This window comes from Salmo trutta, chromosome 10, assembly GCF_901001165.1.
Source record: "Salmo trutta chromosome 10, fSalTru1.1, whole genome shotgun sequence".
NCBI classification, from domain to species: domain Eukaryota; kingdom Metazoa; phylum Chordata; class Actinopteri; order Salmoniformes; family Salmonidae; genus Salmo; species Salmo trutta.
Window position 1 is genome coordinate 6,638,962 of NC_042966.1, and position 13,706 is coordinate 6,652,667.

The 13,706-nt window shown below is 42.2% G+C and overlaps 1 protein-coding gene across 1 annotated transcript in view; it reads right to left on the bottom strand.

The window, feature by feature from the left end:
- LOC115201004 (cadherin-related family member 1) overlaps positions 1-13,706 on the bottom strand; it is a 122,651-nt gene that overhangs the window by 82,959 nt on the left and 25,986 nt on the right. Inside the window, exons 8-10 of the mRNA XM_029764188.1 lie at positions 6,529-6,648; positions 4,075-4,218; positions 1,144-1,222 (exon numbers count right to left, since the gene is read on the bottom strand). Coding sequence (XP_029620048.1) covers positions 1,144-1,222; positions 4,075-4,218; positions 6,529-6,648 — 343 coding nt within the window. The remainder of the gene's footprint in view (positions 1-1,143; positions 1,223-4,074; positions 4,219-6,528; positions 6,649-13,706) is intronic.

The window sequence follows — 13,706 nt, forward strand, 5'->3', positions numbered from 1 at the left end:
ATGAGACTAAAAACAAGCTTTTTGGCAATCAAGGAAAACGCTGCATTTGGTAAAAACCAAACACCTCTCATCCCCCCGAGAATACCATCCGCACTGTGAAGCATGGTTGTGGCAGCATTATGCTGTGGGGATGTTTTTCATCACCCTTTGGGGGGTGAATAGTTACGCACACTCAAGTTTTCAGTTTTTTCTGTCTAATTTCTTGTTTGTTTCACAAGAAAAAATATTTTGCATCTTCAAAGTGGTAGGCATGTTGTGTAAATCAAATGATACAAACACCCCAAAAATCTATTTTAATTCCAGGTTGTAAGACAACAAAAAAGGAAAAATGCCAAGGGAGGTGAATACTTTCGCAAGCCACTGTACAGTCAGTCTAAGGTGAGAGTGGGAATCTCCTACAGAGCTCCATTTTTATGGAATTGTCTGCTTATCCATGTGAGAGATGCAGACTCGGTCTCAACCTTTAAGTCTTTATTGAAGAGTCATCTCTTCAGTAGGTCCTATGCTAATTATATGCATATTCTCGTTTCTGGGTAAGAGTAGTAACCAGTTTAAATCGGTACGTTTTTGTATCCGGCCGTGAAAATACTGCCCCAACAGGTTAATAAGCATACAGTATGCAGCTGTCATTTTTAAACCTCCATTATAGCATACATGACACCCCCACATCTTTCCATCTACATGCTTTTATTTGGGTTTCTATGCAAATTATATAAATTCATGTTTATTTAAGCCTGCAGCTAGTTATTTGAAAAGAGGTTTTCATGCAAAAACATGATTCAAACTTGAATTCACTGACAGAGAGATGGCTAATGAAACACCAGCTTCCTGAGCAGGCACATTGACGTTTACAGTATTTGCTGGCTAGTCTAGTCAACTGTAACATTGCTTAGCTTTCAATAAATTGGTCAATGGAGTTACCTCTTCATAAGATCAAGACCATTCATATTGCATGATGCACATTTCAAGTGCACTCGGAAACAGTCTCATTTCATTCTTTGGGAGCTGACGTTTGCTCCTCTTAACACACTGACAGCAGATCACGATTTCATGTGTTTACATCTTAGATAGAAGCAGACCATTGAATGCCTTGTATACAGAGATACTCAATAGAAAGCCTACTGGATAACTGTTGACGCTTACCATTCTCAAGGGAATAATGGATTGGTTTGGGCATTCCTAGGTCTCCATCTTTGGCGAAAACGGTGAATATTTCCGAACCCTGAGGACAGAAGTGTTATTAGAATAGTCTGAGCTATGAAACAAATCTATGCAATTACCAGTAAAACAGGATTGGTAATAAGCTTTGAGGCATTAGAGGCATTCAGGATAAATACAGCTGGAGTAGCTCCAATAGCTACATGGACGGAAACAGTTTGCTTGTTGGACTAAAATGAAGATGTATATATAAGAAATAGAGAAAAATATTATATATTAATACTATAAATATAATTTTGTTGTTCAGTCTACATGTTACCAGTTGCACAATATATACCATGCTCCCCCAAAATGTATTTTCTATCGTCCATATTATGAGGCCTTGAATGAATACAATCTTAGTTTATGAATTCCCATCAACTTCAAAAACAGAAATATAGTTAACATGATATTTCAATAGTTGAACAGTCATGTTTTTGCTGAATGTAACACATGCAACATCACTCAGTGTTTACAATTACACTTGTCATTTAGGCTGTTTCATGCTGATAATAAGGAGATTCATTAGACAAAGACCGTAGCATAAAGTTGCTAAATGTTTTGCCATGTAAACCTTTTACTCCAAACAGAAAACATTTTACAGCAAAAACTAGAGTTTAAATTGGACAAATGCAGGTAGGTCCCTGTATCATTCCGTTCGCTTCTGTTTGCTTCCATTTGGTTCGTGGTGAATATACCCCTGGAGCAGTCCACCGCAAAAACACAGCATGGGGCTACTAAGCGACTGCAGAGAGATAACCCACTGGTTACAAACGGGTTGAAACAGCATTTCCATGTAATTTCAACAACAACAACAAAAAACGATACATTTCCAACTGATGTCATTTAAATCAACATGGAAAACTGTTTGGATTTGAAAGAATACATCAACATAAAGGAATTTCTGGACTTTTTCAATGTGCAATAAGTAGAAATCACTCCCCCACTCGCTTCATAAGTTCACCTGATCAGTTTTCCTCACGTTTTTGGTCTAGTCTTTTAGATTCCTGCTGCCTGATACCATGATAAATCACATGGCGAGGATATTTGCTTTCAAGCTATCAATGTGCATAATATCTATCAAGCGAGACAAGGCAATTGAAAAAATATGAAACGCTGATGGGCATTCTGACTGACTGACAGCAAACTAGGCTGCCCGCTGCATGTTGAGGACACACACACACCCCTCCTTGCACTACTCCTAATCTGCAGCTTTTTTTGCAGTGACTGTGAGAATGTGCAGGGAGGTATTTTGCCAACATCTACTTACGCATATTAAAAAATGAGTATCACCAGTATCATCCGATCCAATCCGACTATCAACTGTCAATTTATGGGTATGATTACAAATACGAGTATTGCCATGGCGGCATACCCCTACTTTTCATGCTTGAGTTCCAAATATCTCTAACGGTCTCCCCAGCATGATTTTTTTTATGGGTGTGATGTCAGAATATGCTCACTGTTCTAAAATGGGATTGTCACGCAGGACAGGACAGTTAACTCGCACTGCCCTCAAATCAAGGCACTCTGTCTGCTAATTATCTTTAGGCTTTGTTTCAATTTGTCAATTTGAAATTATTTTCAAACAACATTTTGAAATGAGGTGTGTTCCACCTCCTCATTACTTCACATAGAAGTAGCCTATTTCACTGTGGTGGACAATTTACATTTGAGGCATGCTATGTTAATGTAAGGCGAGGATTAGATAGATGAGCCGGACAAACTGCTCTCTTTGATGAGTGCCCAAGCACTCCCCCAGTGTTTCCCCAGGTCAAGTATAATCTCCATCCAGCACAGCCAGAAGAGGACTGGCCACCCCTCATAGTCTGGTTTCTCTCAAGGTTTCTTCCTAGGTTCTGGCCTTTCTAGGGAGTTATTCCTAGCCACCGTGCTTCTACACCTGCATTGCTTGCTGATTGGGGTTTTAGGCTGGGTTTCTGTATAGCACTTTGTGACATAAGCTGATGTAAGAAGGGCTTCATAAATACATTTTATTGATTGATTGTCCACAATGACCATCGTTATGTTTGGAGGAAAAAGGGGGAGGCTTGCAAGCCGAAGAACACAATCTCAACCATGAAGCATGGGGGTGGCAGCATCATGTTTTGGGGGTGCTTTGCTGCAGGAGGAACTGGTGCACTTCACAAAATAAATGGCATCATGAGAAGGGAAAATTATGTGAATATATTGAAGCAACAACTGGTTGTCACGTTTTGTGTGTGCTTTGCTGCAGGAGGAACTGGTGCACTTCACAAAATAAATGGCATCATGAGAAGGGAAAATTATGTGGATATATTGAAGCAACAGCTCAAGACATCAGTCAGGAAGTTAACCTCTATAGATTTTAGTCTGACCAGAGTGCCTTCTTCCATATGTTTGGGGAGTCTCCCACATGCCATTTGGCAAACACCAAACGTGTTTGCTTATTTATTCTTTAAAATACCCAGCTACAATAAATGCAGCCTCAGGATATATGGTTTCCAGTTTGCATAAAGTCCAGTGAAGTTTCTTGATGGTCGTCTTGTGGGGGATATACACGGTTGTGACGATAACCGAGGAGAGTTCTCTTAGGAGATAATACGGTCGGCATTTGATTGTGAGGAATTCTAGGTCAGGTGAACAAAAGGACTTGAGTTCCTGTATGTTGTTACAATTACACCATGAGTCGTTAATCATGAAACATACACCAATGCCCTTCTTACCAGAAAGATGTTTATTCCTGTCGGCGGGATGCACTAAAATTCCCCAAATTAGCCTAAATCTAATGACATGGTTACATTTTTGTTGAAGTGTTATACAAATGTACGGTGTTCTTCATGTGTGTGTGTGTCATGTTAGTGTGATATCTTGAGAGCTGTGCATGTTTGTACTTACTGGTACGGACACTTCATAAACGTATCCGAAATATGGTGTCCCGACAAAGCTAGGAGGCGTGTCCTGGGTGTCAATCACGTTGATTGTCAAGGTGGCAGAGGATGACATCACCTGTTCTTTCCCATTGTAATTTCCACCACCATCCTGTTACGGAATCAAATATCCCATATTATATATCCTTATTTTGTACAATTTAATTTAAAAGCTCAGACATGGCTGTGTGGCCCTTTAACCATAATTTATTGAAGTTTGTCTTCATTTAGATAAAACATATCCTTCAAGAAGGATTTGGCACAAGATAGCAGCACAATCAACAGTAGAGATAACAAGGTGGATCATACTGCTGCTGGAAGTGTGTGCCCTACAAGGTTTCGGAATTCCTGGCCAGTCAATCATATTTACGTTGGGGGAAAAGTCGATGGAAAACACTGTTGAATTCAAATGTTCTGCTGAAAGGTCCACGACAGTTTGCAATTGTTTTCTCTTTCCAGATACATTATAAATTACTGCTAAAGATTCTGCCAACACAGTAAATAGACCGTGGCTTACGTAAAATATTTCACAGTGTGTGTAGGGTACAGTAATTCTGTGCGATAGGAGCGCAACTTCATTGTCTATTTAATCTCTGAGCGTATACCAGGACAGGACAAATAAATCTATTAATCTATTCATTAACTAAATATTGAACAACAATTAGTCTTTGCATGCCGTGGCCTGATGGGAATAGTTCCAAATTATACAGTAAATGAAGGATTATTGTCATACAGGATATTTGTAATGGGAAACATGTGTATGTAAGGCTTGCGGCAAGTTTATGAATCTCGATATGTTTGTACGTGCGCCAACTTTTCAGAAATGGAGCATGCAGAAATGTTGTAGTGTGAAATTTGCGCAATGGTTATAAATGAGGCCCCAGGACACTAGCATGCCTGTATCCTAGTGTCATGACTGGCCTGTGAAGATCAGGTTACAGTAGATCACAGTTCAACAGAGATATCTCTCCCTCCCGCAGAGGGATTGATGGGGGAGTGGTTTATGACACCTCACGTCCTTCGTAAATTCTAAGGCAGCAGACTAATCATTTTTTCTTTAGTGTTGGGGATTGGAATGTCTGTGTGTGCCTTAGGGAGAGGCTACCTCAGAACTGTAACATGCAATAAATGGACTTTGGGACATTATATTTCATCAGCCAAAATGGTGGTAACAATGATAGATGGAATATGAAAATTAATGTTGATTTTGTGATGTCATTAAAAGTTAAATGAAGATGTTATAACGAAAACATTGTAACTATAGTTTTCATAATATGTACATGACGTTGTGTAGAAAATATCCATATCAAAGACCATGTTTTTGTGACAGGCTGTGATTTTAGTTGTCTAACAAGAACATAGTATATTGTAATACCTTGCCTCGTAACTAGCTATGCCGCAGGGAACCCAGAGAGCATGTCATAAAGACGGAAACACCCCTTTCTTCCCTGGGGTATAAAACATGTGAGTTAAGAATTTACATATCAGACTAAGTTGACCACGCATTACAGACGAGGTCTACGAGTAGTCGTGACCCCAAAACACAACATGAAGTTGAACAGTACAAAGCAATCAGGTGAACAATCAATGCTACGTTTGATTACTGTATCTACGAAGGTAAATTCAAGCAGGACCACCCGGTTATTCTTCTTAAGTCACCGGTTGTCTACACGGCCCTCCTACCCATGCTGGGAGCGTCGACATGGCTGATTAGCCTCCTCAGAAGCCCACTCACAGAACGAGTGCAAGGAAACAGACAACTAAGAGAAAGGACATTGTGACATCGTGTGGACAATCAGAGACAATCAGAGACAATATATTGTGTTGGTGAGCTAGGGACCTGTTGTCACTGTATTAAGTTCTAACCAATACACATACACAAACGGTCTAGGTTATCTAATTTTATCATTTAGCTTGTTAGTAAATAAATAATCACCTCAATTTGTGTGGTACGGAATGATTAGTGAGACCTGGGTTTGTGCAGATTATGCGATGTTCAGAATGAGACTGATGAGGAAATTAATTCATTAGTGACTGCTATGAAATCGATATATTCTGATATTCTTTCAGTTAATATGGGAAACAGTAACTCAACTTTTCCCGTGGAGTCCCAGGTTTCTGAGTTAAAAGTTACATGATGAATTTAATCATGTAGTTATAAACATAGTTCATTATTTGACAAATAGCATGTCATTACATTAACGACAACAAACGACACGACACTAGAGTAATCCACAGTGCCATTGTTTTTGTTGAGTGATGTGCTATTTATTTTTCATTAACTTCATGTATATCCTGTATATCATGAGGATTCAGTACGCCATTCCTTATTATAAGGTGATAAAGAGTGAGCATGTTGTTTGCCAATGCATGATATACTGTAGGGTTATCAGTGTTATCAGTGGTAGTCAATGACCATTACCTTGGCCACCACTGTGATGAAGTGTGTTGTCGACCTCTCATAGTCCAGCGTCTCCCCGGGCTTGATCCTCAGCACACCACTGTGACGGTCTATGGCAAATTTACTGGATTGACCATTAGTCTGTCATGGCAGAAAGAAAGGCATCATATTAAAAGATTAAATACACACCGATGAGGTCAAACAGCAAAGAGCCTTTCAATCCTTAAGCCTCTCCATCCTGAAACCCCACCATCACCGCTCACTAAGGTAAACGTGAGCAGACATATCATGCCAGTAATCAGATAAATACATAACTACCCCTCTAAGGACCATGGGAATTTGGACATAGAGTGAATACAAAATATGCATACCTATGTTTGGATATAAAGAGGCCATATTCCCTGAATAGGGGCAGGCAGGTAAAAAGCTGATGTGTCTAGATCTGCTTTGCCTCAATGTCCAGCTATGCTCTGCTCCTAATAGCACGTCCCCACACAAAGTGCACACCAACATTCCCCACCATCTCTGGCCAAAGCAGCCCTCTAAGCCACCAATACCTCACACAAATTGATTTAATTGAATTAATGTGATTTAATCCCCGGCTGATGAGCCCAATAACTACATACTCGTGTGCGCATACAGAAAAGTGCATGTGCGTGTAAACACACACACACACACACACACACACACACACACACACACACAACTGTTTTTCTAGCACAGACGAACCATCAAACAGGCAAAGCTTCAATACAGGGCTAAAATCGAATCCTACGACGCCATCTCTGACACTCATCGGATGTGGCAGGGCTTGCAAAATATCACAAATTATAAAGGGAAACCCAGCAGCCAGCTGACCAGTGACTCGAGCCTACCAGACAATCTAAATGACTCCTATGCTTGCTTCGAGGCAAGCAACACTGAGCCATGCATGAGAGCACCAGCCATGACAGAAACCCTGAACCCACTTCAATGTGTATATCGCCCAAACAGATCCACAGATGATTCAATCTAATTTGCACTCCACACTGCCCTCTCCCACCTGGACAAGAAGAACACCTATGTGAAAATGCTGTTAATTGACTACAGCTCAGCGTTCAACACCATAGTGCCTTCCAAGCTCATCACTAAGCTCAGGACCCTGGGACCTCCCTCTACATCTGGATCCTGGACTTCCTGACTGGCTGCCCCCAGGTGGTAAGGGTAGGCAGCAACAAATCCGCTACGTTGACCCTCAACATGAGGGCCCCTCAGGGGTGTGTGTTTAGTCCCCTCCTATACTCCCTGTTTTTACCCACGACTGCGTGGCCATGCACGACTCCTACACCATCATCAAGTTGGTTGACGACACAACTATGGTAGGCCTGATCAGTGACGACGATAAGACAACAACCTCTCCTAAACGTCACCAAGACAAAGCATGCCCCCATACACATTGACAGGGCTGAAGTGGAGCGGGTTGAAAGCTTGATGTTCCTCGGTGTCCACATCACTAAGGAATTAACATGGTCCGCAAATACCAATACAGTTGTGAAGAATGCACGACAACGCCTCTTCCCCCTCAAGAGGCTGAAAAGTTGTGGCATGGGTCCTCAGATCCTCAAAAAGTTCTACAGCTGCACCATTGAGAGCATCTTGACTGGCTGCATCACTGCTTGGTGTAGCAACTGCTTGGCATCCGACCACATGGCGCTACAGAGGGTAGTGCGTATGGCCAAGTACATCACTGGGGACGAGGCTCCCTGCCATCCAGGACATCTATACCAGGCGGTGTCAGAGGAAAGCCCTAAAATTGTCAAAGACTCCAGCCACCCAAGTCATAGACTGTTCTCTCTGCTACAGCACGTCAAGTGGTACCGATGCATCAAATCTGCAACCAACAGGACCCTGAACAGCTTCTATCCCCAAGACATGAGACTGCTAAATAGTTAACCAAATGCCCCCCTATTTGCGTATTTGCATAAACTATTTTAACTCATCACATATGCTGTTAATACTACTTATTATCTATCCTGTTGCCTAGTCCATTTTCCCATACCTACAATGCCTTCAGAAAGTATTCACACCCCTTGACTTTATCTACACTTTGTTGTGTTAGAGCCTGAATTTAAAATGTATTAAATTGAGATGTTTGTTACTGGCCCACACACAATACCCATAATGTAAAATTGGAAGAAAAAAAAGTAGACATTTTTACAAATTAGTTAAAAATGAAAATCAGAAATGTATTGAGTCAATAAGTATTCAATCCCTTTTTTATGGCAAACCTAAATAAGTTCAGGAGTAAAAATGTGCTTAACAAGTCACATAATAAGTTGCTGTCACGCCCTCACCATAGAGAGCCTTTTATTCTCTATGTTTTTTAGGTCAGGGTGTGACTAGGGTGGGTTATCTAGGTTGTTTTATGTCTATGTTAACCTGGTATGGTTCCCAATCAGAGGCAGCTGTTTATCGTTGTCTCTGATTGGGGATCATATTTAGGCAGCCATTTCCCCACTGGTTTTTGTGGGATCTTGTTTTTAGTGAGTGCTTGTAGCACCTCTGTCGTCACGGTTCGTTGTTTGTTTCTTTTTGTTGTTAGTAAGTTTCAGTAATAAATTATGTGGAATGTTGTTGATCCATCCTCAGTTTTCTCCTATTACAGCCATTAAACTCTGCAACTGTTTTAAAGTCATCATTGGCCTCATAGTGAATTCCCTGAGCGGTTTCATTCCTCTCCATCAACTGAGTTAGGAAGGACGCCTGTATCTTTGTAGTAACTTGGTGTACTGATACACCATCCAAAGTGTAATTATTAACTTCACCATGCTCAAAGCAATATACAATGACTGCTTTTTTTTACCCGATCTACCAATAGTTGCCCTTCTTTACGAGGCATTGAAAAACCTCCTTGGTCTTGTGGTTGAATCTGCGTATGAAATTCACTGCTCGACTGAGGGCCATTAAAGATAATGTATGTGTGGGGTAGAGAGATGAGGTAATCATTAAAAAATGATAAGAAACACTTTCATTGCACACAGAGTGAGTTCATGCAACTTATTATGTGACTTGTTAACACTATAACCACCATAGGTCAATGGCTAGTGACGTTTGCCTTTGTAAATTAAAAAACACCTTAGGCGTTGATACCATTCTCTTTTACATTTAACTTTGTAAAAAGAAGCTGTTATGGGACCGTTTTATTTACTCTAACTCTATTACTAATCAAATTTATAAAGGGAAATTAAAAAATGCTATGTGTTGAATTAGGCCTTTAGAATAATGCAAAACATATCCTTGACTCTATTCAACTTGATGAGTGGGAAATATAACGATGCCAGTCAGCCTGCACAGCCGGCCCATCGAAACTACACCTGAACTATACCGAAATAATAAGAATCAGCCCATAGATAAGATTAAATTGACAATAATCTGGACGCATCTTGTAATTTACAGATGCAGGGAAAGGATCATCAATTTATCAAATCCTCCTTCAGAGCCACTTTCAGGTTAAACATTTTGATTTCTATATACTCTCAGCAAAAGCATATTGTGCAGTTTCTATTACAATATTATTCAAGAGGTTAAGCTCTATTTACAAATGTAATTTTTTCCAGGAATATCCCTGCTGTCCATGCATTCAGCACATGGCCACTCGCACGGCAGCATTGCTTAGGCTACTAAACAAAAACTAGTAACATAGCAAACGTACAATTTAAATATGATATTTATTTATGCAATTCATCCTTTAAAATTGTTCATGCACTGGTGCTTTTTTTTAGGATACTGTTTTTTTATGTATTATTTGTTACATTGTTACCCCAGGAAATCTTACGTTTTATTACATACAGTTGGGTGGAACTATTGGATATAAGAGCAAAGTCAATGTACCAACATTACGACCAGGAATACGACTTTCCCGAAGCGGATCCGTTGTTTGTTCCACCACCCAGGACAATGGATCGGATCCCAGCCGGCGACCCAAAACAACGGTGCCGCAGAAGGGGCAGACGGAGCGGTCTTCTGGTCAGGCTCCGTAGACGGGCACATTGCGCACCGCTCCCGAGTATACTACTCGCCAATGTCCAGTCTCTTGACAACAAGGTAGACGAAATCCGAGCAAGAGTTGCCTTCCAGAGAGACATCAGAGATTGTAAAGTTCTTTGTTTCACGGAAACATGGTTCACTCGGGATACGTTAGAGTCGGTACAGCTACCTGGTTTCTTCATGCATCGCGCCGACAGAAACAAACATCTCTCTGGTAAGAAGAAGGGCGGGGGTGTATGCCTTATGATTAACGAGACGTGGTGTGATCATAACAACATACAGGAACTCAAGTCCTTTTGTTCATCTGACCTAGAATTCCTTACAGTCAAACACTGACCGCGTTATCTACCAAGAGAATTCTCTTCAATTATAATCACAGACGTGTATACCCCCCCCCCCCCCCCCCCAAGCAGACACATCGACGGCCTTGAAAGAACTTCATTGGACTCTATGCAAACTGGAAACCACATATCCTGAGGCTGCAATTATTGTAGCTGGGGATTTTAACAAGGCTAATCTGAAAACAAGGCTCCCTAAATTTGATCAGCATATCGAATGCGTGACCCGGGCTGGTAAAACCCTGGATCATTGTTACTCTAAGTTCTGCGACGCATACAAAGCCCTCCCTCGCCCTACTTTCGGAAAATCTGACCACGACTCCAATTTGTTGCTCCCAGCCTAAAGACAGAAACTAAAACAGGAAACGCCCGTGCTCAAGTCTGTTCAATGCTGGTCGGACCAATCAGATTCCATGCTTCAAGATTGCTTCAATCACGTGGACTGGGATATGTTCCGCATAGCGTTGGACAATAACATTGAGGAATACGCTGATTCGGTGAGCGACTTTATTAGCAAGTGCGTCGGTGATGTTGTACCCACAGCGACTATTAAAACCTTCCCCAACAAGAAACCGTGGATTAATGGCAGCATTCGCACAAAACTGAAAGCGCGAACCACTGCTTTTAATCAGGGCAAGGCGACCGGAAACATGACCGAATACAAACAGTGTAGCTATTCCCTCCGCAAGGCAATCAAACAAGCTAAGCATCAGTATAGAGACAAAGTTGAGTCGCAATTCAACAGCTCAGACACGAGAGATATGTGGTAGGGTCTACAGTCAATCACGGACTACAAAAAGAAAACCAGCCACATCACAGACCACGATGTCTTGCTCCCAGACAAACTAAACAACTTCTTTGTTCGCTTTGAGGACAATACAGTGCCACCGACACGGCGTGCTACCAAAACCTGTGGGCTCTCCTTCACAGCCGCCAACGTGAGAAAAACATTTAAACGTGTTAACCCTCGCAAGGCTGCCGGCCCAGACAGCATCCCTAGACGCGTCCTCAGAGCATGCACAGACCAGCTGGCTGGTGTGTGTCACGTCCTGGCCAGTATAAGGGTTAATTAGTATTGTAGTTTGGTCAGGACGTGGCAGAGGGTATTCGTTTTATGTGGTTTGGGGTGGTGTGTTTTGTTGAAGGGGCATTTGGTTTAAGTATTCCGGGGTTTTTGGGCACTGTCTGGTTTTCAGGTATTCTATGTTTAGTCTAGTATGTCTGTTTCTATGTTTGGTTAATTGGGGTTGGGACTCTCAGTTGAAGGCAGGTGTTGTCTATCTGCCTTTGATTGAGAGTCCCATATATTAGGGTGTGTTTGTGTTTGTTATTTGTGGGTGATTGTTCTGTGTTGAGCCTTATGCTTTGCCAGAATGTCAGTAAATCGTTCGTTTTCTTGTTTGTTGTTTTTGTATTCGTTTTGGAGTGAATAAATGTTCCAAAATGAACAACCGCATGCCTGCTGCGTTTTGGTCTACCTTTTCAGACGACGATTTCGCATTATCGTCAGAAGACGAAGATAAGTGTGACAGTGTGTTTATGGACATATTCAATCAATACTTATCCCAGTCTGCTGTTCCCACATACTTCAAGAGGGACACCATTTTTCCTTTGTTCCTGTTCCCAAAAAAGCTAAGATAACTGCGCTAAATGACTGTCACCCCGTAGTACTCGCTTCCATCATCATGAAGTGCTTTGAGAGACTAGTCAAGGACCATATCACCTCCACCCTACCTGAAACCCTAGACCCACTCCAATTTGCTTACCGCCCCAATAGGTCCACAGATGACGCAATCACAATCACACTGCACACTGCCCTAACCCATCTGGACAAGAGGAATACCTATGTAAGAATGCTGTTCATTGACTACAGCTCAGCATTTAACACCATAGTACCCTCCAAGCTCGTCATTAAGCTCGAGACCCTGGGTCTCTACCCCGCCCTGTCCAACTGGGTCCTGGACTTCCTGACGGGCCGCCACCAGGTGGTGAGGGTAAGAAACACCATCTCCACCCCACTGATCCTCAACACTGGGGCCCCACAAGGGTGCGTTCTCAGCCCTCTCCTTTACTCTCTGTTCACCCATGACTGCGTGGCCATGCACGCCTCCATCTCATTCATCAAGTTTGCAGACGACACAACAGTGGTAGGCTTGATTACCAACAACGACGAGACGGCCTACAGGGAGGAGGTGAGGGCCCTCGGAGTGTGGTGTCAGGAAAACAACAAAACAAAGGAGATGATCGTGGACTTCAGGAAAGAGCAAAGGGAGCACCCCCCTATCCACATCAACAGGACAGTAGTGGAGAAGGTGGAAAGTTTTAAGTTCCTTGGCGTACACATCATGGACAAACTGAAATGGTCCACCCACACAGACAGCGTGGTGAAGAAGGCGCAGCAGCACCTCTTCAACCTCAGGAGGCTGAAGAAATTCGGCTTGTTACCAAAAACACTCAAACTTTTACAGTTGCACAATTGACAGTATCCTGTCGGGTTGTTTCACCGCCTGGTACGGCAACTGCTCCGCCCACAACCATAAGGCTCTCCAGAGGGTAGTGAGGTCTGCACAATGCATCACCAGGGGCAAACTACCTGCCCTCCAGGACACCTACACCACCCGATGTCACACGAAGGCCAAAAAGATCATCAAGGACAACAACCACCCGAGCCACTGCCTGTTCACCCCGCTACCATCCAGAAGGCGAGGTCAGTACAGGTGCATCAAAGCTGGGACCGAGAGACTAAAAAACAGCTTCTACCTCAAGGCCATCAGACTATTAACCAGCCATCACCAACATTGAGTGGCTACTGCCAACATACTGACTCAAATCTCT